General features: G+C 47.9%; 1 protein-coding gene across 2 annotated transcripts in view; it reads left to right on the forward strand.

Moving 5' to 3' along the window:
• OSBP2 (oxysterol binding protein 2) overlaps positions 1 to 24,509 on the forward strand; it is an 85,033-nt gene extending 60,524 nt beyond the window's left edge. Inside the window, exons 5-14 of one of the 2 annotated variants that reach the window (XM_058158000.1) lie at positions 44 to 167; positions 2,030 to 2,096; positions 5,904 to 6,068; positions 10,139 to 10,384; positions 12,804 to 12,924; positions 13,449 to 13,552; positions 14,117 to 14,212; positions 15,490 to 15,677; positions 16,960 to 17,180; positions 18,738 to 24,509. In XM_058158000.1, the coding sequence (XP_058013983.1) occupies positions 44 to 167; positions 2,030 to 2,096; positions 5,904 to 6,068; positions 10,139 to 10,384; positions 12,804 to 12,924; positions 13,449 to 13,552; positions 14,117 to 14,212; positions 15,490 to 15,677; positions 16,960 to 17,180; positions 18,738 to 18,880 (1,475 nt within the window). In that variant the 3' untranslated portion in view covers positions 18,881 to 24,509. Of the gene's footprint in view, positions 1 to 43; positions 168 to 2,029; positions 2,097 to 5,903; positions 6,069 to 10,138; positions 10,385 to 12,803; positions 12,925 to 13,448; positions 13,553 to 14,116; positions 14,213 to 15,489; positions 15,678 to 16,959; positions 17,181 to 18,737 lie in introns of those variants that run through there. The other variant, XM_058158002.1, reaches the window with a different exon arrangement.
• The last annotated feature ends 419 nt before the right edge of the window (positions 24,510 to 24,928 follow it).

Below are 24,928 nucleotides of genomic sequence, written 5' to 3' on the forward strand. Positions count from 1 at the left end.
GCAAATGCGCCAAGAACCGATCCGCCTTATCCGTCTCTTGCAGGAGGAAGCGTGCAGAGTGGAAAAGGAGAGCCCAGTGATGAAGATGAGGAGACGGAGTACTTTGATGCTATGGAAGACGCTCACACTGTCATCACAGTAGCTGCAGAGCCTTCAAAACTTCACCGGTAGGTTGGAGCCATTGTCTACAGCAGAGGGGGTCACATTCGATTTCATCGAGGGCCGCTGTTGTGTCTGCGCCCCCCGAGCCGGGCCCCCTGCCAGAAAGTGACTTGGAAAGTGAGGGGGAAGGGCCATCAGGACTTACCTCGGGAGCACCGGCTTCCCTGGCTCAGCTCCAGGAGCCAGAGGCAGGCCAGATGGAGGAGATAACAAGGCCTCCCTCCCCTGACTCTTTTCCCCCCAGGCCACGCCTCCAGACCCAGCTGATGGCAATCAGGCCTGGCTGGATCCTAGGTTTCGTACGCAGGAGAGGCGGGAACAACAGAAGCAGGGGTGGGGCAGGACTAGGAAGTGCTGAGTCATGGAGCCACACCCCACAGGATATAAAAGCAGCAAGGGCTGCTATGCCTCTTCGTAGCACGCAAATCAACTGCTTAACTAGAGCTGAAGTACTGTTTGTTGACTCATCAGCATCAAGGGAGATAACAGAGACACTTGGCAGGCGCTCACTAGTTTGCTGCCAGAGCTGATAGTGCCGGCTAATTAAGCGATCGCTCGGACGGAGGCGAGGGAGGACAGAACAGCCGCATCCTGGTTGTGTGTAACCTCTGAGGGCCGTGGGTGGGCGTGGCCATGGTGGGAGTGGCCATCTCGCCATCACTCATGTTGGGAGCACCTATGGTGACCAAGTGATAAGGCAGGACTTCCCTGAGACCCTCCCCCACTCTCATTATAATCCCTTCCTTCCTTCCTTCCTTCCTTCCTTCCTTCCTTCCTTCCTTCCTTCCTTTCCTTCTTCCCTTCTGCCCTCTTTCCCTCCTTTTCCCTTCCCTTCCCTTCCCTCCTGTCATGGTGGCGCAATGGTTAGAATGCAGTACTGCAGGCTGACTCTGCCCACTGTCAGGAGTTCGATCCTGACCAGCTCAGGGTTGACTTCCATCCTTCTGAGGTTGATAAAAATGAGGACCCAGATTGTTGGGGGCAAGAGGCTGACATTGTAAATCCCTTCCTTCCTTCCTTCCTTCCTTCCTTCCTTCCTTCCTTCCTTCCTTCCTTCCTTCCTTCCTTCCTTCCTTCCTTCCTTCCTTCCTTCCTTCCTTCCCACCTTTCCCATCTTCCCTTCTTTTTCTTTTGTCTTTCCTCTTCCCCTTTCTCCTTTCCTGTCCCTTCTTGCATGTTCAAATGCAAAAGGGGAAACATTTCTCCCTTTGATTCGGTTTTCAGTTTGTTTTGCTAGTCCTCTGCCAGCCAAAACGGAGCTCGGGGGGGGGAGAGGCACACATCCGTCACCCCCCGAAGCTTCATTTTTGCTGGCAGAGGCACCGCAGGCTGGTCCTTTGCTGTTTCCTTGCCAGCCTTGCAGGCCAGATCTAAGCACCCTGTAAGCCGGATCCAACCCGCGGGCCTTGCGTGTGACACCCCTGGTCTATGGTTTCTTACCCTTGACAGCTTTGAGGTGGGAGGACTTCAACTCCCAGAATTCCCCAGCCAGCGTTTTTTTTAAAAAAGGAATCACTACCCACTTCCTGAACCCCAAGTCTTATTCTTTCTAACCCTTCCTTCTTACCCCTCCTCTGGTTCCCTCCTCTCCCCGACCCCCACCTGGTTCTCAATCCTCCTGCACTGCAGGGAACGTTGCCCAAGTGCCCATTGGTTGCCTAGACCCAGAGAGCTTGGAGAAACTGACCGGGTCAGAATGTCAGGTGGCGCATTTGCATATCGGAACCCCTCCCTTGTTTGTGACCTTCTCAGTGGCCCCCCGCTTGACGGGCCCTGCTGGGGCAGCCTGGCCATGGTGGCCAGCGCATCAGGAGACCATGCCCCATAGCTTTTGGCATTGCCACTGTCATTTTTGTGTTCCCCACAGGCGCACCAGCAGCAACATTAGTGTAGCCAGTGAGGGCCGTTCGGACGATTGGAACTTGGGCGATAGCGTGAGTATCACCGACCGGCGGTGTGCGCCGGCAGCCAAAAAAAGGCGAACACAATCCTGGGTTGTACAAAGGGAGGCTTGGAATCACGATTGCGTGACGTATTCATGTCGCTTTATAAAACTCGAGTAAGACGAAGGCCTGGAATACCCGCGACCAATTTTGGTCACAAAAAAGGAGGTTGAAGCTTTGGAAAAAGTTCAGAGAAGAGCAACGAAGATGATCCAAGGCCTGGAGAGGAAAACATAACGAAGAAACGGCTGCAGGATTTGGGCTTGGCTGGCTCAGCGGCTAAGACGCTGAGCTTGTCAATCCAAAGGTCGGCAGTTCAGCAGTTCGATTCCCGAGCACCGCGTAACAGAGCGAGCTCCCGTGACTTGTCCCAGCTTCTGCCAACCTAGCAGTTCGAAAGCACGTAAAAAAAAATGCAAGTAGAAGAAATAGGGACCACGTTTGGTGGGAAGGGAACAGCGTTCCGTGCGCCTTTGGCGTTGAGTCATACCGGCCACATGACCACGGAGGCGTCTTCGGACAGCGCTGGTTCTTCGGCTTTGAAACGGAGATGAGCAGCGCCCCGTAGAGTCAGGAACGACTAGCACGTATGTGCGAGGGGAACCTTTACCTTACCTTAGTCTAGAGAAAAGAAGAATTAGGAGTAACATGATAGCAGTATTCCAGTATTTGTGGGGCTGCCCCAAAGAAGAGGGCGTCAAGCTATTCTTCAAAGCACTTGAAGGCAGGACAAGAAGCAACGGGTGGAAATTCATGAAAGAGAGAAACAACCTGGAATTAAGGAGAAACTTCCTAACAGTGAGGACAGTTAACCAGCGAAACAGCTCATCTCCAGAAATCGTTGGCGCTCCATCACTGGATGATTTTAAGAAGAGACTAGATTGTCACTTATCTGAAATAGGATAGGTTCTCCTGCTTGAGCAGCGGGCTGGACTAGAAGACCTCTACAGTCCCTTCCAGCTCTATTCTGTTCTAAACCCTGGGGAGTAAGGAGTTTGGTTTCTTTTCTCTATAACAATAGCCTTGCAGCTTGGCCACGTAAGGGCAGGGTTGCTTGGAGAATCGGCCTCTCAGTTCTCGTTTTGGGTTGCGCGGTTGTGTGTGTGTGTGGGGCTGGGGAGAATAACGTGCAGTTAAATGGGTCTCAGGTCTGTTTTGTGAAGACTGGCTTGCTCTCCTTGGTTCTGAGTTCGGTTGCCGTGCTCCCGTTGCTTAGTTTCCTGTTTCTGAGTCCGTTGTTTAATTTGCGTTTTTCCTGCTCCTTCTGTTCTTCATTTTTTTTTTTGTTTGTACAAGTTTTCTTTGTTTTATTTATATCACATTCAATTTTCATCAAACAGTGTGGGGCCTGGGTACGATTATATTTAAGTAGTCGTAATACAACACTAAGGGACGCGGTGGCTCAGGGGCTAGGACGTTGAGCTTGTCGATCGAAAGGTCGGCAGTTCAGCGGTTCGAATCCCTAGTGCTGCTGTGTAACGGGGTGAGCTCCCGTGACTTGTCCCAGCTTCTGCCAACCTAGCAGTTTCGAAAGCACGTAAAAATGCAAGTAGAAAAAATAGGGGCCACCTTTGGTGGGAAGGTAACAGCGTTCCGTGCGCCTTTGGCGTTGAGTCGTGCCGGGCACATGACCACGGAGACATCTTCGGACAGCGCTGGCTCTTTGGCTTTGAAACAGAGATGAGCACCGCCCCCCTAGAGTCGGCAATGACTAGCACGTATGTGCGAGGGGAACTTTTACCTTTAATACAACACTTTGTTGTAGTATTTATCACCATAATATTAATGCTAACGTAATAATATAACAACAATAATACTTAATATCATCTTCTCTAACAACTCTACTCTTTAACGTTTCCTCTTTTTTTTAAAAAAAATAGTTTTTATTGACTATTTTACATTTTTAAAACCAAAAACATGATGAAAAAAGACAAAAACCAAAAAAAAGAAAAAAAAGGAAAGAAGACATACATACATCAATCATTAAAATACAAAATACAAAACAAATATAACAACAATGTATTACGACTCTCTGCATCGACAGTTTCCTTGCTATTCCTTGCTGTTAAATTCAGTCTTTCTAAATAATCCCTTGTTCTTGTATAACCATATTGAGCATTCTTAGATGCAATTTTTATATATATTTACATCCTGTATATAGACATCTCCTCTTTTTATGTCTCCTCCTTTCTAACTCCTGCTTCTGTTGTCTAGCCATTGATAAAATATATCCCGAATCAAATGGCATTCAGTTTCTTTCTTTTTCTTTAATAATAAGTGTTAATCTATCCATTTCTGCGCATTCTAATATTTTCTTAATTACATTCCCCTCAGATGGGATCTAACCATTTTTCCATTGTTGAGCAAATACAATTCTGGCTGCGGTTAGAATAGAATAGAATAGAATTTTTATTGGCCAAGTGTGATTGGACACACAAGGAATTTGTCTTTGGTGCAGATGCTCTCAGTGTACATAAAAGAAAAGATACGTTCATCAAGGTACAACATTTACAACACAATTGATGGTCAATATATCAATATAAATCATAAGGATTGCCAGCAACAAGTTATAGTCATACAGTCATAAATGGAAAGAGATTGGTGATGGGAACTATGAGGAGATTAATAGTAGTGCAGATTTAGTAAATACTTTGACAGTGTTGATGGAATTATTTGTTTAGCAGAGTGATGGCCTTCGGGAAAAAAACTGTTCTTGTGTCTAGTTGTTCTGGCGTGCAGTGCTCTATAGCGTCGTTTTGAGGGTAGGAGTTGAAACAGTTTATGTCCTGGATGCGAGGGGTCTGTAAATATTTTCACGGCCCTCTTCTTGATTCGTGCAGTATACAGGTCCTCAATGGAAGGCAGGTTGGTAGCAATTATTTTTTGCATATTAGTATATATGCAAGATCAAATATGTAGTCTTTTTGACAATTTTTTCTGGTAAGATGCCTGTTAAGGATAATCTGGGTTCACAACCAAGATTGTGGACTGTTGAGCAGAGTACCGTACGCGTGAAAAGGACTGAGACTGGTTGTATACAGTAACAGTCACTTACAGACAAACTGGGGTTTGATATTCCTTTACTTTTAGGGAAAAGGCAAAGACATAGTCCAAAAGCAATCCAGGTCATACACATAACCAGTCAAGGATGTTCCAAATATCAGGTCTTCTTACCAATGTAGACTTGCACAACAAACAAGGTCTTCTTTCAGTTCGGCAAAACACAGTGTAATTCACAACGGTCAGTATCTTGAGGAATCAGTAACTAGCCATGATCAAGCAACGATCATAAAGCTCAAATATACAGTTGCAGCATGTCATCAGGTTACAATGCTGTAGCGTCCCTGTAGATTCCCCACAAGCCATAATTTAGTAGTCCTTTTATACATTGGCTACAGAGCTCAACCAATCAGGATGCTTACATGATGCAGCACAGCCTTAAAGCAGTATCATGCCTTTCTACAAACATACATAGTTAGTTTATATATTGCCTGGCCAACTAGTTAGGCAAATAACAATTTCCTGACAATGCCGAACAAAAATATCTCTGGTTTCAGGTCTATATGTTGTTTTATCATTTTTTTCCAACCACGTATATATTTTCATCCAGTATTTTTTTTTTTTTTTTGCTTTTGAGCATGTCCACCACATATGACTATATGAACCCAATGACTGATTACACTTCCTCTGTTCTGATGAACTTGTCCCAGGCTATGCTTACAAGCAGGCAAGGATGGGTGGGGGATGCTGGAAATCCCACCCTGAATTGTCCATGACCTTGGGTTCGATCCCCTGCAGGTGTTCGAGACCTCCACTCACACAGGCCTTGTTTCTTCAAGCAAGTATGGGGTCGCCCCCAAGAAGAGGCGTACTCAGATCCCAGACAAGCCCAACTACAGCCTTAACCTCTGGAGCATCATGAAGAATTGCATCGGTAAAGAACTTTCCAAGATCCCCATGCCTGTAAGTGCTTCCTTCCTTCCACCCCCTTTCGTGTATGTGGGGAGCTTCTTCTGTGGGCCTTAAGCTTCAGCTTCTAGCCAGTCTCCACCTGAAGCCCAGCCCTGGTGAGGTAGTGAACGTACAAGAGAGGCAACACGGGTAGTGGTGTTCTGTCCTCCCTCGCCTCCGTCCGAATGATGGCTTAATTAGCTGTCGCTATCAGCTCTGGCAGCAGAATAGCCAGCGTCTGCCAAGAGCCTCCATTATCTTCCACGACGCTGGTGAGTCACCTAGAAACAAACTTCAGCTCTTAATCAGTGGATTTGCCTGTTACAAAGAGACACAGCAGCTCTGGCTGCCTTTTATATCCTGTGGGGTGTGGCTCCATGACTCAGCACTTCCTAGGCCTGCCCCACCCTTGCTTCTGTTGTTCCCTCCTCTCCTGCCTATGAAACAAAGCCTGATTGCCATCAGCTGGGACTGCAGGCGTGGCCTGGGGGGGCGGGAAGAGTCAGGGGATGGAGGCCTCGTTATCTCTTCCACCTGGCCTGTTTCTGGCTCCTGGAGCTGAGCCAGGCAAGCCGGTGCTCCCGAGGTAAGTCCTGACGGCCCTTCCCCCTCACTGTCTAAGTCACTTTCTGGCAGCACACCCGGCTTGGGGGGCGCAGACAGAACAGGTGGGATCTTGCCGATTTAACAACCAGAGCACGCGTCCACAGTTCTACGAAAACTGACCTTCCAGGTTACTGCTGGGGAGTAACACGCGCAAATCAGCTGAGAAGCAGTGGTGAAATCTGAACCGGTTTGCTACTGGTTCGCTGGCCGTGCATTTGCACACTGTGTGCACACAAAACTAAACCGTGCAGCTCAGCTGATCATCAGAAATACAGCTTGAACTACCGGGTTGACTGAACCAGTAGCTTTTTTTAAATTACCAGTTTGCCTGAACCGGTCGTTTTTATCGCTACCGATTCACCCGAACTGGAGCGAACCAGTAGCATTTCACCCTTTCTGAGAAGATATAGGTCAGTATAGCACAGGGGCGGGCCCAGCTGATATCGGAGCTACCGGTTCACCCGAACCGGTCCGAACCGGTAGAATCCCACCCCTGAACACAGGTAGAGCAAAGCCCACTCAACCGTTGGGCGAAAGGACAACAGGCCAAAAAAAGTAGTAATTGAAGATTCATGAGAGATTTGTTGAGTTAAAGCAGGGGTCTCCAACCCTGCTTTAAGACTTCATTTTTAAGACTTCAGTTCCCAGAAATTCAGAAGTTTGGATGCTTGTTTGAAGGTTGACATTTCTGAGCCAAGCATCTACACTGGCTGAAGAATTCTGAGAGTTGAGGTCCACAAATCTTAAAAATTGCAGACTTCAACTCCCAGAATTTCTCAGCCAGAGTAACTATTGAAAGTTGGAGACTAGCTGGAACAAGGAGGAGAGGAGGAGGGGCTCTCACGAAACGGCTTGGCCCAGAAATGTCAGCAAATGTCTTCAAACAATAATTTGGGGGGGGGGAATACAGTAGTTAGGAAGCAGGCAACGGCAACATCTGTACCATTCCTAAGAGAATTTCATGGACGCCTCAAAAGTCAGGTTTGATTTAAAGGAGGACTGAGCAAAATTGCAAAATTACTTTTGATTTTCCCTTTCAATAAGGTTTTAGGGTGGGTGAAACTCACCAACTGCATAACAGAAAGAGGATTCTACCGGTTCGGGCAAACCGGTAGCTCCGACGATCAGCTGGGAGCGAACCGGTTCGTTCCGACAATCAGGTCGGCCCGCCCGCCCACCCCTGCACTATACTTCCCTTTATCTTCTCAGCTGATTGGCCGCCCCTCAGCTGTGTTACTCCCAAGTGGTAACACAGTAGGTTAATATTTGTAAAACTGTGCACGCAGGGTTGTCGGTTTTTTTCCCCAAGCGTTTCAATATTGCATTGCATAAATAATCCCCCCCCTTATCCAATATCTCTGCTTGGCAGCCCAGTAAAAAACAAATTAGCAGGACAGCTGCCAAAGCAAAACGTTTTAAATCTGCCAATGTAACGCTCGTGGCAGCCTCACGATTAAGGGAGCCACGCTGGGAAGTATTGGAAACTTTAATAGCCCTTCGACGTGACATTAAATCTTTCTCGTCCGCCCGGGGACTTTTTGTGCAGACGACAAAGCCTCAGCGGTCGACACGCGCGAGCATGTCTCTTTTGTGCAAGTGTATTTATTTCCAGAGTTTGCGCTTCCTCGGTCTCTCGGTGACCTTGTGGGTTAGAATAATCCAGCTGTGACTAGTGGCTCGCTTTTTCATCCAGCCGCCTTGGCTCTTTTATCCTGCGCAGTACGGGCAGCGCTCAACGTACGACCACAATGCAAGCCCCAAAATTTATGACACATGGGTTAAGCGAGCCTCGTCCGATTTTACGACGCTCCTTGGCGCGTTTGTTAAACGGGTCATTGCCGTTGTTCAGTGAGCCACCCGGTTGTTAAGTGAACTCTGGCTCCCTTTGACTTGGCATATCAGAAGGGTTGCAAAAGGGGATCACGTGACACACACACACCCCCGGGATACTGCAACGGTCGTAAATGCGAGTCAGTTGTCAAACCTCCGAATCTTAGAAAGAGTGCAGCGAAGAGCAATAGAGAGGATTAGGGGACTGGAGGTTACAGTTAGGATTGGGAGGCTGAAACATATAAAGAACGGTTGCAGGAACTGGGGATGTCTGGTTTAATGAAAAGAAGGACTAGGGGTGACATGATAGCAGTCTTCCAATATCTCAGGGGTTGCCCCAAAGAAGAGGGAGTCAAGCTATTCTCCAAAGCACCTGAAGGCAGGACAAGAAGCAACGGGTGGAAACTAATCAAGGAGAGAAGCAACAGAGAAATTTCCTGAGAGTTAGAACAATGAATCAGTGGAACAATTTTACACCAGAAGTTATAAACGCTCCAACACTGGAAGTTTTTAAGAAGAGATTAGACAGCTCTTTGTCTAAAATGGTATAGGGAAGTGATGGTTAACCTTTTTTGCCATTGCGTGCCAGGATGGGGGGGGGGGATGGGGGTCGTGCCCATGCCCATAATTTATTTATTTATTTATTGTTTAGATTTTTATACCGCCCTTCTCCCGAAGGACTCAGGGCGGTGTACAGCCAGATTTGAAACAATACAATATACAATATTAAAACGACGATTAAAATAACATATTATATTAGTGGCCGAGAAATTTAAAACCGTCAAATTTGACCCATAATTAAAATACCCCAATTAAAATTATTAAAATTCCAAAAACTTAAAAAAATTAAGCCAGTCCCGCTTGGATAAACAAGTGCGTTTTCAATTCACGGCGAAAGGTCCGAAGGTCGGGTAATTGACGCAAACCAGGGGGAAGTTCATTCCAGAGGGTAGGTGCTCCAACAGAGAAGGATCTTCCCCTGGGGGCCGCCAGCCGACATTGCTTGAGAAGACCCTCTCTGTGGGAGCGTACGGGTTGGTGGGAGGCATAAGGTAACAGCAGGCGGTCCCGTAAGTACCCGGGCCCTAAGCCATGGAGCGCTTTAAAGGTGGTAACCAACACCTTGAAGCGCACCCGAAAGACCACAGGTAGCCAGTGCAGACTGCGCAGGAGCGGTGTTACCCGGGAGCAACGTGTGGCTCCCTCAATCACCCGCGCAGCTGCATTCTGAACTAACTGAAGCCTCCGAGTGCACTTCAGGGGTAGCCCCATGTAGAGAGCATTGCAATAATCCAGACGAGAAGTGACAAGAGCGTGAGTGACCGTGCATAAGGCATCCCGGTCAAGAAAGGGGCGCAACTGGCGAACCAGGCAGACCTGGTAAAAAGCACCCCCGATTCTATGCACCCCACCCCCGATCATGCACGCGCAACCCCTCACCTCCCTGTAAACGGCCCGTTTGACAACTTCCGGTTGGTGGCCTGGTGCAGGATTAAAAAAATGGCCACTTTGTGGAATAGGAACCGGGAGGATGTGTGTGTTGGGGGTGGGTGGGAGAAGGGCCTGAAGCTCCCCTCTTCCTCCCCAGGGCTGGAGCCCCCCCACCCCCTTTTAACCTTCCTTTCCTGCTCCCCTCTCCCTTGCAGATCAACTTCAACGAACCCCTCTCGATGCTGCAGAGGCTGACGGAGGACATGGAGTACCACGAGTTGCTGGACAGAGCGGTCAAGTGCGAGAACGCCATCGAGCAGATGTGCTTCGTGGCCGCTTTTTCAGTGTCTTCCTACTCGACCACTGTCCAACGAACCGCCAAGCCCTTCAACCCGCTCCTGGGCGAGACCTTCGAACTGGACCGCCTGGAAGAGCTCGGCTTCCGATCGCTCTGCGAGCAGGTGAGCCGAAGGCCCGGAAATGTGGGGGAGGGAGGGAGGGAGGGCCAGGGGTTGTAGGGTTTGGGGTTCAGGCCAGGGGTGAAGTTCACTTACCTGCCCTACCAGCTCGCAAACGTGCGTGCGCCTGTGCGCATGCGCAGAGGCTTAAAATCATCGCAAAGAAGCGACGTCATGACATGAGCCTCCCAGATCCGCCGCTACCAGTTCGCCAATCCGGATAGAACTGGCTGAATTTCACCTCTGGTTTAGGCCCCATGCTCAGGTGGGATGGACTCTTGCGTTCTTCTGCACCCATCTGTTTGCCCTAGAAGATGCTGGGGAGGTGGGAAAAGGGGTTAATTCAAGGGTGCTTCTTCACTAAGCTAAGAAGAAGACAGTCCACCAGCATGGTAGAGCAGCTTTCTAGAAGCCAGCTCTGGAGCAGAGAAGGGAAGGGGGACCAAGAGAGAGTCTGCATGAAACAGAAAAGGTGTGGAGGAAGGAGAGAAGAGGAGACAGACCCTAGGCAATCCCCAGGAGACAATAAGTTCTAGTCCCACCTGAGGCATGAAAAAATACTTGGGTGACTTTGGGCCAATCACCAGGAGATGGTGAGTTCTAGTTCCGCCTTAGACATGAAAGTTAATTGGGTGATTTTGGGCCAATCGCTAGGAGATGGTGAGTTCTAGTCCCGCCTTAAGCATGAAAGCTAACTGGGTGGCTTTGGGCCAATCACCAGGAGATGGTGAGTTCTTGTCCCGCCTTAGACATGAAAGCTAACTGGGTGACTTTGGGCCAATCACCAGGAGATGGTGAGTTCTAGTCCCGCCTTAGGCATGAAAGCTAACTGGGTGACTTTGGGCCAATCACCAGGAGACGGTGAGTTCTAGTCCCGCCTTAGGCATGAAAGCTAACTGGGTGACTTTGGGCCAATCACCAGGAGACGGTAAGTTCTAGTCCCGCCTTAAGCATGAAAGCTAACTGGGTGACTTTGGGCCAATCACCAGGAGATGGTGAGTTCTAGTCCCACCTTAGACATGAGTTTTAGGTCCAGTACTCTTCAACATCTTCATCAATGACTTGGACGAGGGGATAGATGGGGAACTCATCAAATTTGCAGATGACACCAAGCTGGCAGGAATAGCCAACACTCCAGAAGATAGGCTCAAGTTACAGAAAGATCTTGACAGACTTGAACATTGGGCGCTATCTAACAAAATGAAATTCAACAGTGAAAAAAGTAAGGTTCTACATTTAGGCCAAAAAACCAAAATGCACCAGTACCGTATATGTGGTACCTTGCTCAATAGTAGTACCTGTGAGAGGGATCTTGGAGTCCTAGTGGATAACCATTTAGATATGAGCCAGCAGTGTGCAGCAGCTGTTAAAAAAGCCAACACAGTTCTGGGCTGCATAAACAGAGGGATAGAATCAAGATCACGTGAAGTGTTAGTACCACTTTATAATGCCTTGGTAAGGCCACACTTGGAATATTGCATCCAGTTTTGGTCGCCACGATGTAAAAAAGATGTTGAGACTCTAGAAAGAGTGCAGAGAAGAGCAACAAAGATGATTAGGGGACTGGAGGATAAAACATATGAAGAACGGTTGCAGGAACTGGGTATGTCTAGTTTAATAAAAAGAAGGACTAGGGGAGACATGATAGCAGTGTTCCAATATCTCAGGGGCTGCCACAAAGAAGAGGGAGTCGGGCTGTTCTCCAAAGCACCTGAGGGTAGAACAAGAAGCAATGGGTGGAAACTGGTCAAAGAAAGAAGCAACTTAGAACTAAGGAGAAATTTCCTGACAGTTAGAACAATTAATAAGTGGAACAACTTGCCTTCAGAAGTTGTGAATGTTCCAACACTGGAAATTTTTAAGAAAATGTTGGATAACCATCTGACTGAGATGATGTAGGGTTTCCTGCCTGGGCAGGGGGTTGGACTAGAAGGCCTCCAAGGTCCCTTCCAACTCTGATGTTATGTTATGTTATGTTATGAAAGCTAACTGGGTGACTTTGGGCCAATCACCAGGAGACGGGGAGTTCTAGTCCCGCCTTAGGGGTGTGTTCACCCCCGTGTGATCTCCTTTTGCGACCTTCTGACAAGCCAAGTCAGTGGGGAATCTGGATTCACTTAACAACCGTGTTACTAATTTTAGCAACTGCAGCGATTTACTTAACAACCGTGGCAAGAAAGCTCGTAAAATGGGGCAAGACTCACTTAACAAATGTTTCACTTAAGAACAGAAATTTGGGGGTCCATTAGGGTCGTAAACTGAGGACCACCCGCACTAGAGTTCTTGTTAATCTTCCCCACCCATTTATTGAGTCTGAGATCTCAATAAATCTTGCTAAAGAGAACTTCGAGAAACTTGCTTCGAGAATGACCTGCAAGTTTTAGGCAGCGGATGCCATCGAGGTGTGTTTCTTCTCCTCCAGGTGAGCCATCACCCCCCAGCAGCTGCTCATCACGTCTACTCCCGGCGAGGCTGGACGCTGTGGCAGGAGATCACCATTGCCAGCAAGTTCCGTGGCAAATACCTTTCCATCATGCCACTGGGTGAGTAAACGGACTGGTGCAGTGACCTAGAGGCGGTGCTCTCACCTCACAATCAGGAGGCTGTGAGTTTGATCCTAGGTAGAGGCAGCTATTTCTCTCTCTGGGCACACTGAGAAAATATATCTGCTGAACAAAACTCCGTACTGGCAACACAAAGGGCATCCGGCCAGTAAAAGACTCCGATAGCTCCATTCAGTTGCCCAAACTCCACCCCGCAAAGGATTATGAGTTCGTTGCAGGAAGATGATGACTGGGTGAGTAAACGGTCTCCTGAAAAAATGGACTTTGATTGGTTTTTCACACTAAGATAAAAAAAACTAATACAAACTAAGAATAATCAGAAAAAAGAAAAACGCTTCATACCTTATCACATCTTTTTATCTGTTAACTAATCATGACGGTTCATCGTGCAATCCGAATCAGCAAAATTCAGCAAGATTTGCCAGAAATAACTCCTTTCTCTCTGTATAGAAATTTATATTTTAAACCCTAAGTTTAAATTTTTTTCTCCCGTTCCGTACCAGGCACCATCCATCTCGAATTCCACTCCAGTGGCAATCACTACATCTGGCAAAAAGTCACATCCACGGTTCACAATATTATTGTGGGGAAGCTCTGGATTGACCAGGTAAGGATGATGAGCCACAGTGGTCGTATTCAGCCGGTTCAAGTAGGTTCAGGCCGGTTCGGGCGAATCCTTAGTGGCGATCCGGTTCTATGCCGTCCTATTTAGGCACGTTTTGAGGCCAGCTGCAAAGCGTGGGTTTGTTTCTTTTTTTAAAATTTTTGGGAGTGTTGTATTTTAATTTTTAAAAAAAAAAAATTGAAGGAAGGAAGGAAGGAAGGAAGGAAGGAAGGAAGGAAGGAAGGAAGGAAGGAAGGAAGGAAGGAAGGAAGGAAAGAAAGAAGGAAGGAAGGAAGGAAGGAAGGAAGGAAGGAAGGAAGGAAGGAAAGAAAGAAAAAGAAAGAAAGAAAGAAAGAAAGAAAGAAAGAAAGAAAGAAAGAAAGAAAGAAAGAAAGAAAGGAAAAGAAAAGAAACAAAACCGTTTTTTCTGATTCTTGATTCTGGTTTCTGTCAATATGGATAATTAAACCTTTGGGCAAACTAACACTCTCTCTCTCTCTCCCTCTCTCTCCCTCTCCTTCCCTCCCTCTCTCTCTCTCTCTCTCTCTCTCTCTCTTTTTTGTCCAGTCCGGTGACATAGAAATCCTCAACCACAAATCAAAAGACAAATGCCATTTGAAATTTACACCCTACAGTTACTTCTCCAGAGATATCCCCCGGAAGGTAAACGCCTTGTAAATTTTTCCTCTTGGATTGGCCTTTGTATGGGTCAATTAAGCCAGGGGGTCACCAATTCCTGGTCCATCTATCTGTCTGTCTGTCTGTCTGTCTGTCTATCTATCTATCTATCTCTATCTATCTATCTATCTATCTATCTATCTATCTATCTATCTATCTATCTATCTATCTATCTATCTATCTATTCATCCGTCCCTCCATCCATCTATCCACCTATCCACCCATCCACCCCAAAAATAATAGCCTTAGACTTATAGACCGCTTCACAGTGCTTTACAGCCCCTGTCTAAGCAGTTTACAGAGTCAACCTCTTGCAAACCCCAACAATTGCGGGGGAGGGGGGTGTCCTCATTTTACCCACCTCGGAAGGAGGGAAGGCTGAGTCAACCTTGAGCCTGGTGAGATTCGAATTGGCCAAATTGCAGGCCGCCGGCAGTCAGCAGAAGTAGCCTGCAGTGCTGCACTCTTTAACCGCTGCGCCGCCGAGAACGGAGATGCAAGAATGTTATCAGCCTGTGCTAAGATTTATATTCTCTATGGTGTTTCTCAGCCGTGGCAACTTGAAGCTGGGAGTTGAAGCCCGCTCACCTTCAAGTTGCAAATGGCTGAGAAACACTGTGTTGTGTCTGCGCCCCCCGAGCCGGCCTTTCTGCCAGAAAGTGACTTGGAGCTGAGCCTGCTGCCAAAAAGTGACTTGGACAGTGAGGGGGAAGGGCCGTCAGGACTTCCCTGGCTCAGCTCCAGGAGCCAGAGGCAGGCCAGGTGGAAGAGGCCTCCATCCCCTGACTCTTCCCCCCCCCAGGCCACGCCTGCAGACCCAGCTGACGGCAATCAGGCTTGGTTGAAGCCTAGGTTTCGTAGGCAGGAGAGGAGGGAACAACAGAAGCAAGGGTGGGGCAGGCCTAGGAAGTGCTGAGTCATGGAGCCACACCCCACAGGATATAAAAGGCAGCCAGAGCTGCTGTGTCTCTTTGTAACAGGCAAATCCACTGATTAAGAGCTGAAGTTTGTTTCTGGGTGACTCACCAGCATCGTGGAAGATAACAGAGGCTCTTGGCAGATGCTGGCTATTCTGCTGCCAGAGCTGATAGTGCCGGCTAATTAAGCCATCACTCGGACGGGGACAAGGGAGGACAGAACACACTGTGTTATTCCCCTCTCAGTTGTGTAGGCTACCTGTAGATTTGATATCTACCCGAGTGGGTCTGACAGCCCCTCCCCCTGCACACATAAATCCTCCTTTTTCTGGTCTTCTTCCCCAGGTGACAGGGGTGGTGATGGATGCCGATGGCAACGAGCGATACGTTATGTCCGGCACGTGGGACGAGAAGATGGAGTGTTCCAAGATCATAGAAGCCACCCAGGGAAACTCCATTTCGGAAGGCAAGCTTCCGAAAACGGTCTACCAGACCTTGTCCCCCAAGGTCCTGTGGAAGAAATACCCCCTCCCGTGAGTCCTCCCAACAGGCTTGGGGCTTAAGGGTTGACCAGCTGTGGGGGTCAGGCTTTCTCGGGCTGCACTAAAGGCTCGGATTGTTACGGTGTCCCAAAGGAGGTCAGGAGGCAACTGGAGTTTCTGGTTTATTTTTTTCTTTTGAAGACGTTTCGCTTCTCATCCAAGAAGCATCTTCAACTCTGACTGGATGGTGGGGAAGGGAAGGATTTAAACGCCTTGTGGGCAGCTGGTCATTTGCATCCTTTTAGAGCAGGGGTCTCCAACCTTGGTCCCTTTAAGACTTGTGGACTTCAACTCCCAGAGTCCCTCAGCCAGCAAAACTCTGGGAGTTGAAGTCCACAAGTCTTAAAGGGACCAAGGTTGGAGACCCCTGTTTAAGAGAGTCGTTGAGGCCACTTGGAGCTTTTTCTGCGTCCTCGGGGTCTGAGGAGGTGTGGAGCCTTCTTGGAACTGCTGAAAGGACTGTTTTGTAGACTGGAGATAGATGATGTCGTATCCCTCCCCCTCTGTTGAGAGAGAGGGCTGTTCAGTTTTGACACCAATGGCTTTTTTGACCCTGAAGACACAGACGAACCTCCAAGTGGCCTGAACGACTCTCTAAAAGGATGCAAATGACCAGCTGTCGGCAAGGAGTACAAATCGGCGGTGAAATCCTCTGAATTCTGCTGGCGGTTCTGTGAGTCTGCTACTGAGCGCACGCTTTGTGTGCGTATGCATGCCTGAGGGACACGTACGCAGCGCTAAAAAAAGGAACATTTTGAAACCTTCCGAGCCTGCAAAGGTAAGTAGAACAGCAAGGGGGGCAGGAATCTGCTGTGCCACACAATTTAGATTAGCTAGAAAGCAGGAAATCCGACGATTCTAGCTAATACAAATCGCGCGTCACAGCTGATCGTCGCCCAGCTGATCGTCGGAAATACCGGTTCGGCCAAACCGGTGCCATTTTTTTAAACTATTAGTTTGTCCGAACCGGTCTGAACCGGTAGCATTTCATCCTGGTACAAATCTTTCCATTCCCCACCATCCAGTCAGAGCTGAAGAAGCTTCTTGGATGAGAAGCGAAAAGTCTTCCAAGTCCAGTTGCGTCTTAAAAAAACACCTTTGGGACAACCACGACCTGAACGATGGAGAATCTCCATAGACGTTATTATGGTGGTGCAATGAATGTTGATGATCAAACGTCGCCCATGCGCAGCTTAAACCCCGACGCAGGGGAGCGCCTGCTGGTGCCACTCACCCCTCTCGCTAAAGCCACTCCTGGCTCTTTCTTCTCCAGGGAGAACGCGGAAAACATGTACTTCTTCTCCAAACTGGCGCTGACCCTCAACGAGCCGGAAGACGGCGTCGCTCCCACGGACAGCCGCCTGAGGCCCGACCAGAGGCTAATGGAGAACGGCAAATGGGACGAAGCCAACACAGAGAAGCAGCGGCTGGAAGAAAAGCAACGGGCAGTACGCCGCCACCGGGAAGTCGAAGCAGCTGGCGCGCTGGCAGAAGGTACCGGAAAAACCACCCTTGAGATCAGTAGGTTACAAGGAGGCGCCCCTGGGATGCTTGCGAACTACACATCTCACCTGTCCCTCGTTATAGCCACGCTGGCTGGGGCAGATGGGAGTTGTATTCCAAAATCCTCAAAGGGAATGTCTTCACACGAGGGAATACGAGGCTGGGGAGGAGGGGGTTGCAGGCTCAGGGTATAGCTTTACCCAGGTAGTCCTTGACTTAACAACAGTCCGTTTCAGTGACCATTCAAAGTTACAATAGCACTGAGGAATGTGGCTTAGTTAGGACCGCTTTTCATCCTTTACGACTATTGTAGCATCATATTGAAAACCAGAGCTGCATTCCCCAGGTTTTTGGGCTCTGCGGACTGGCGGGAGGAGGAGATGGTTCTGAACTGCCATGATGGATCTGAACCGACAGGTGCTCTTTAAATGTAAGGACTCATTCTCGGCTGGCAGTTAGAATCTTTAATACGTTTATTTGCAAACTAAATGAAGGCTTCCTACTTAGCTTGCCGAGCTTGGATTCACTGAATGAGTTTACCAAAAATGTAAACATTGCAGAATACACAGCCTCATGCTACATCGCTAAGCTCCATTTCATGCTGAATAAACTAAATTATGAATGTATCTTAAATAGAAAAAGTATCTTTAGATAGAGTTTTACTCCAAAAGCATTTTATTAAGATTAATTTGATAAAAAATAAATCCGATTTAAATTTTTAAAAATCCGTTTTAAATTTTTTTAAAAAATTCAATTTTTTAAAAAAATTTATGCATCCTGGTATCTCCCCCTTGCATGTGGGCGCAGCTCTTGCCTCCCGCTTGGACTAGCGGAGTTGCACACACGCGTGTGCTCTCGCCAGCCACTTCCGCGACGGGGCCGCAGCCCAGGGATTGTGGATCGCTGATTTAGAATGAGGCGCTGTTGAAGGGGAGGTGTTCTGTCCCCCCTCGCCTCCGTCCAAGCGATGGCTTAATTAGCCGGCACTAACAGAACTAGCGAGCGTCTGCCAAGTGTCTCTGTTATCTCCCTCGACGCCGATGAGTTACCCAGGAACAAACAGTACTTCATCTCTTAGTTAATCAGTTGATTTGCCTGCTACGAAGAGGCACAGCAGCTCTTGCTGCCTTTATATCCTGTGGGGTGTGGCTCCATGACTCAGCACTTCCTAGGCCTGCCCCACCCCTGCTTCTGTTGTTCCCTCCTCTCCTGCCTACGAAACCTAGGGTCCAGCCAGGCTTGATTGCCATCAGCTGGCTCTGGAGGCGTGGCCTGGGGGGGAAAGTGTCAGGGGACGGAGGCCTCGTTATCTCCTCCACCTGGCCTGCCTCTGGCTCCTGGAGCTGAGCCAGGGAAGCCGGTGCTCCTGAGGTAAGTCCTGATGTCCCTTCTCCATCACTTTCTGAGTCACTTTCTAGCGGGGGGCCCGGCTCGGGGGGCGCAGACACAACAGGAGGGGTGGAAGACCAGGCAGTTGACGAGGATGTCTGGTCTTTGCCATGTCAACACCGAAACTTGTGGGGCTCTGCCCCCCTGCTTCCTTTGCAGGTAAGGACTACAAAGGCTACATCCCGCTGTGGTTTGAGAGGAAAGTCGACCCGGTGACAGGGGAGCTGATGTGCGTGTACAAGGGCGGCTACTGGGAGAGCAAGGAGAAGCAGGACTGGAGCCAGTGTCCCAGCATCTTCTGAGCTGGGCTCGTTGAGTGCCGGGCGAAGCTTCCGCAGTCAGCGGCGGGATGGAAGGGCCAGTTGCTGATGAAGTGCCCCTTGGGGTAGCCCCCCCACCCCTCCGCGTCCCCCTCCCCAGCCGCCTGTCGGAGAATCGCGCAGAGATTCAAATAAATCCCGAATTGAAAACAAACAAACAAACAAACACAAAAGCAAAGAAAAACAAAAACACAACCAAACAAAAACAAAAGAGTAAGACGAGGCAAACCAAACAGGGATTCAAAAAAAAAAAAAAAAAAAGCTATTTTTATGCACTAATAAAATGGCGTATGATTTTTTTAAGTGACTTTTTTAAGCTTACCAATTAGGATTGAGACACAACGGGAGGTGTGTTTTTTTTTTTTGTTAGCCAGGGTTGTTTTTTTTGTTTTTTTTCTCCTTTAAAAAAATAATAATAATAGTAAATCCTGTCTCTGGGGTGGCACCCAACTTCTCTTTTGAGGCCTCGGTTTCGCTAGCCAGGGCTCTGAGTTCCAAAGATGCGCCTCTTGTATCGGAAACGGTGAGCGTTTCTTTCTCCGCCTCCCCTTTGATTTCTCATTTCCACGTGGGAATTAACCCTACTTTTAATCTGCAGATAATCCCTATACTCCCCCCCCAAGTTGCAGGCAGCTCCATAGACCCTCTTGGGGGGGACCCTCAAAATTAATTGGGGGCAATGAAATGCCAGAGGCCGGGGGGTGGGAGGGAGGGTTTAGGGAACCAGTTGTCTTTCTCTGGATCTTTGGAAACAGCTTGTCCCTTTTGAAGTCTGTCCTTCAACAGGTAGGGAGGGATTCAAACCCTGGCTCTGTCCACAGCTGAGCTTTCTTTGAAGCCACCACCCTGGAAATGTATCAGGGTTGAAAAGCTACCGGTTCAGACCGGTTCAGGAGAACCAGTAGTAAAAAAAAATTCTACCGGTGCGGGCGAACCAGTATTTCCGATGATCAGCTGGGCGACAATCAGCTATAGCTGTCAGGTTCACACCGGTTCAAGCGAACTGGTAGTAAAAAAATGCTACTAGTTCGGCCGAACCGGTATTTCCAACGATCAGCTGTGACGCGTGATTTATATTAGCTAGAATCGTAGGATTTCCTGCTTTCTAGCTAATCTAAATCATGCGGCACAGCGGATTCCCTCCCCCTCGCTGTTCTACTTACCTTTGCAGACTTGGAAGGCTTTAAAATGTTCCTTTTTTAGCACTGCACGGGCGCGCCTCAGGCACATGCTCTGTAGCAGATTTCAGAGGATTTCACCACTGAAATGCATGGCTTTTGATTTTGAAGACGTATTAAACCCACGGTGGAGAAATATTCCTTACGTTCCCAGGCCGGCTGTATTTCAAGGAAGGATTTTTAAGTTACTGGGGTTTTTTTTTCCTCTCGTTTTTTCAACATTTGGAGAAAACAGGGAAGGCAGCCACAGCAGAACCTGGCTTCCTTCAGGCCTTCCTTCGTTCCGGCTGTTTTTTCCTTTTATTTGCTTCAGAGAGCTCAGCCCAGGGAGCGCAGGCGAGGATCTAATCGCTTAGGCTTCCCCGATTGGTTGAATTGGGGCCCGTTTTCGCCTTTCCAGCACTTTGTAAAATTCCGCTGGTTGGTTCGCACTGTCCCGCTGGCCAAGTTCCCATCACTAACATGGAATATTTGGATTTAGAGCGGGCACATGGAGAGTTGCAGCCTGGGTTAATGCCCAGCCAGCTCTGGGATGCCTTGGGCATAAGCTGCCTTTGCAAACTCGGCCGCCCAGTATGTAGAAAGCACATTGGTGCGCGCACTCTCTCGCGCGCGTGCACCAAGAACTCTCTTGCCGTTTTAAGATCTTTCTCGGGTGAAGGAGAGAAAACCGGTAAGGGTAAAAGATCCAGCAAAATGCCCTTCTGGGGTCACCAGCCTAGCTACGTCACGTAGCAAACCATCCGTTTGCAGCCAGATGAATTGAGACATGTTTCCTCTTTGTCTGTCTCCGCTGCAGACTTTAGCTCCATCCACCTGGTTGCTCAGAGTTGGCCCCATGGAGAAGTCTTGCCGGCAGGGGGATTCTGGGGGCTGCAGCCCCAGTTAATCCGGGGGACATTGGCTGCTTGCTCAGAGTTGGTGCACTGGGATTCTTAGCACATTGCTGTCTATGCTAGCTCAGCCCAGGGCACCAGATCCAGTGTTTCTCAACCTTCAGCGTGGCTAGCCAGGGAATTCTGGGAGTTGAAGTCTTCCCGTCTTAAAAGTTGCGGATTCTTGCGATACGGGTTTGTTTTTTCCCGGGTGTTCCCAGCTGATCTTTCCCCAGATCCAGCCTGCTTAGGGGCCCCTTGAAACATCTGGTGCTTGGAGAAGCCCCCTCCCCTTGAGCACAACAGGACAGGCAACTAAAGCCCCCCCTCCCGAGTGAGGAAACACACCCCTCCCCCCACTGAAAGTAGCATCCCATCGCCGCTCTCAGAAGTGGTCCATTTCAGTGGTGACATTCAATTTTTTTTCTCTCTACCGGTTCTTTGGGCGTGGCTTGGTGGTGGCCTTGTGACTTAGTGGGCGTGGCCAACTCGATGTCACTCATGCCCACACCCACCCAATCACATGACCACCACCAAGCCACGCCCCACAGAACCCGGTAGGAAAAAATGTGTGCATGAGTACCAGAAGGGCCCATAGTGAATGCTGCGGCAGAGAGAATCCGAACTTTTCTCCCTCCGTTCACAGCAGAGCTGCTGCTCCCTTTACGGTTCCCCTCCCCCACTTGGCCCCCTCCCTCCCGGGGGTCGAAATACCTTATAGGGACAGGCTGCTGCAGCAGCTCCATTGTGAATGGAGAAAAGTTCGGAGTCTCTGCTGCAGCATTTAATGTTGAGCGGGCAACCGGGCGGGCATGGGCAGGGCCAACCAAGGATGATTTTTGCCGATTTAGCGAACTGATTCAAATCGTTCCTATCGGTTTGTCCGAACCGGCCTGAGCCGGTCAAATTTCACCCTTGGTCCATTTATCTTCTGGGGGAAGTAAACAAGCAATAATGGATTGGTTTTTTTTTAAGGGGTCTTGCCCCACCTGGCTTCCAGAGCGCTAAAGGCACGGCAGGATCCACGTGGGATATCACTGGCCGAGTCCCCACACACACACACACCCCTAACCCGGAAGACCCATGACACGCTCACACCTGGTAGCAATACAAATGTAGACCTGTACACACACACAAACACACACACACCTTGTATATGGAATAACAATAGCGACTGAACATCGGCGTCCACTCGCCGTCGATGGCAGCGTATCTTTAACCTTTATTTATTTGTTTCTAATTTATATGTATGATATCTATAATATATGTACACAAATATATATATATATATATATAAAATTATTTTGTTTAAATTTGTATGGGTGTGTAACTAGAAGAAATGGAGAAATGAAGACGGAGTCCCTCCGTCTGAATCTTTTTATAGCACAAATATGTTTTGACACGTTTTGATCCTTTTAGGGTACAACGGCCTCCATCTACCCCCCCTCCCCGCCCCCCCTCCCTTTTTAAAAAAGTAAAATTAAATAGCGGGATCGGAAGTACAAGCTGTGCTGCCTCCTACTAGAAATCAGGATCGGTGCACAAAAATTGTCCGGCGGATTTGTGGTCAAAGGGTGACCGATTGTAGATTTGTTGGGTCTTGTTTGAATCAAAAAAAAAGACAGAGCAGATTTGGTAGGCCAAATTTCTACAGCAGCCAGTTCTCGTGTATGGACTTCAACTCCCAGAATTCCGCCCCCCCCCCAGCTGGGGAATTCTGGGAGTTGAAGTCCACACCTCTAGTTGAGAAATGCTGTAGTAGAGGAAAAAAATTCATTTCTAAGCTCCCTGACTTGGTGTTCTCTGAATGCGTTGGGGGTTTCCCGGCCTGAACAGGGCCTCTGGTGGCTCAGATTGCTAAAACAGTCTGTTATTAACACAGCTGCCTGCAATTACTGCAGGTTCAAGTCCCACCAGGCCCAAGGTTGACTCAGCCTTCCATCCTTTATAAGGTAGGTAAAATGAGGACCCAGATTGTTTGGGGGGCAATAAAAGTTGACTTTGTATATAATATACAAATGGATGAAGACTATTGCTTGACATAGTGTAAGCCGCCCTGAGTCTTCAGAGAAGGGCGGGGTATAAATGCAAATTAAAAAAAACAAACAACGGAACCTGTAGACACAACACATCTGGAAAACATCGGTTTGAGGATTGTGTCAGATTCCTGAAGGCCTTTATGGAGTTGAGGCTGGAGTTTTTCCAAGCCAGGGGTTTGCTTGAACATCTGTTGCGCATTGGCATGCATGAGTGGTGCCAGGGAAGGAAATAGCTGGAAAAAGCAAGTTGTTTGAATGGTTTTACCAAACAGTTCTACCTGCAACAGCAAAAAAAAAGATAAAACAGGAGAAAATGATTGTAAAAGTTGCTTAAATTTATCACTGAGTCAACAGGGATGTTCTCCTGGGATGTTTTTCTCCTTTAAAAAAAGAGAAAAGGCAGGAAAGGAAATAAATTCCTGAGAGGGGGGTAAGAATGAAGAATGATGGCACAAAAGGAATTTTCCTGATACATTTGAACACTGGCCATGCCAAATGTCTCAGGCAGGGTTTTTAATTTCAGGAAGAAATAATTTCTTTAGTTTCTTTACAGCTCATGTTTCCTGATTTAAAAAATGCAGCCTTGTTGTAGGTGCTCCATCGCTGGAGGGTTTTAAGAAGAGACTGGGCAGCCGTTTGTCTGGAATGGTCTAGGGTTTCCTGCTTGGGAAGGGGGTTGGACTAGAAGACCTCCCAAGGTCCCTTTCAACTGTTAATTCTGCCTACAGACAGTTTTTACTTCAAGGCAGTTTAGAAAACTTACAGAATAAATTAAAATCACTGGAGGTTTTTTATTTTTTAAGGAGAGATCGGACAGGCCTTTTGTCCAGAATAGTATAGGATTCTCCTGCGTGAGCAGGGGGTTGGACTAAAAGACCTCTAAGGTCCCTTCCAACTCTGAGGTTCTATTACTCTGTTATTCTGCTCGTCTGTTTTATTCTGTATTCCGTAAAACAACAGCACCCAATCTTTCTTTTAACCCCGAGTTTTTCAACCTTGGGAACTTTTAACAAGTTTGGACTTTCAATGCCCGACATTGGCTAGGGAATTTGGAGAGTTGAAGGCCCCGATAATCTTTTTAAAAGTTGTCGAAGTTGAGAAACCACGGGGTTAACCAATTTGTCCAGAGGTTATTATGGGATAGGAAACTACCCATTGCAGAAACTATGGATTTGGTCATTGTGTCTTCAGGTGTTCTGTTCTGTGTCCAATGCGGGACATTTTGTTGCAACGGCTTTCAATAGACAATACAGCATGTCCTGGCGGAGGGACATGCATCGGACATTCAAAAAAATTCAAGCCACGTTGCGATGATCTGCTCTTCCACAGGTTCACCTGGGTATCTCCAGCATCCCCTCCACAAATCTTCCAAAAATCGGAGCCACAAACTGTAGCATATATATATATTATTTTTTCTTCCTGATCTTATATTGTAAAAAATCTGAGCTGATGTAATGTTTTCCTGTCTCTTTTCTCTCAGTTCAGCTTTAATTGTGTTAACAATAAAAGATACGAGGTTCTCTTGCTTGTCTTGTCTTTTTCAAGGCCTACTTCTGTGAGAAAGGGAGCAAGAAATATCGTATTTTTCAGAGTATAAGACGCACCTTAGTTTTTGGGGAGGAAAATAAGAAAAAAGCTGATTGGCAGGTGGATCGGCCTCCCGGAATACTCCCAATCAGCTGTTCCCAGAGGTGAATTTTAGCAACAGGTTCCTTGGTTGTGAGCTCTGTGCCTTGTTTTTGTTTTTGTTTTTTTGCTTTTTTTTTCTGCCTCTGAAACTCTGTTTCAGAAAAAACATTTTTCTGCCTCTGAAAGCCTCCAAAACAGAACTTCAGGGAAAAAAAGCCTCTGAAGCTCCATTTGCCTCCAGAAGTTGTGGGTGTTTTATCACTGGAGGCTTTTAAGAAGAAAACGGGACAATTTGTCTCAAATGGTATT

Source organism: Ahaetulla prasina, chromosome 15 (genome assembly GCF_028640845.1).
Source record: "Ahaetulla prasina isolate Xishuangbanna chromosome 15, ASM2864084v1, whole genome shotgun sequence".
In the NCBI taxonomy this organism is placed as follows: Eukaryota; Metazoa; Chordata; class Lepidosauria; order Squamata; family Colubridae; genus Ahaetulla; species Ahaetulla prasina.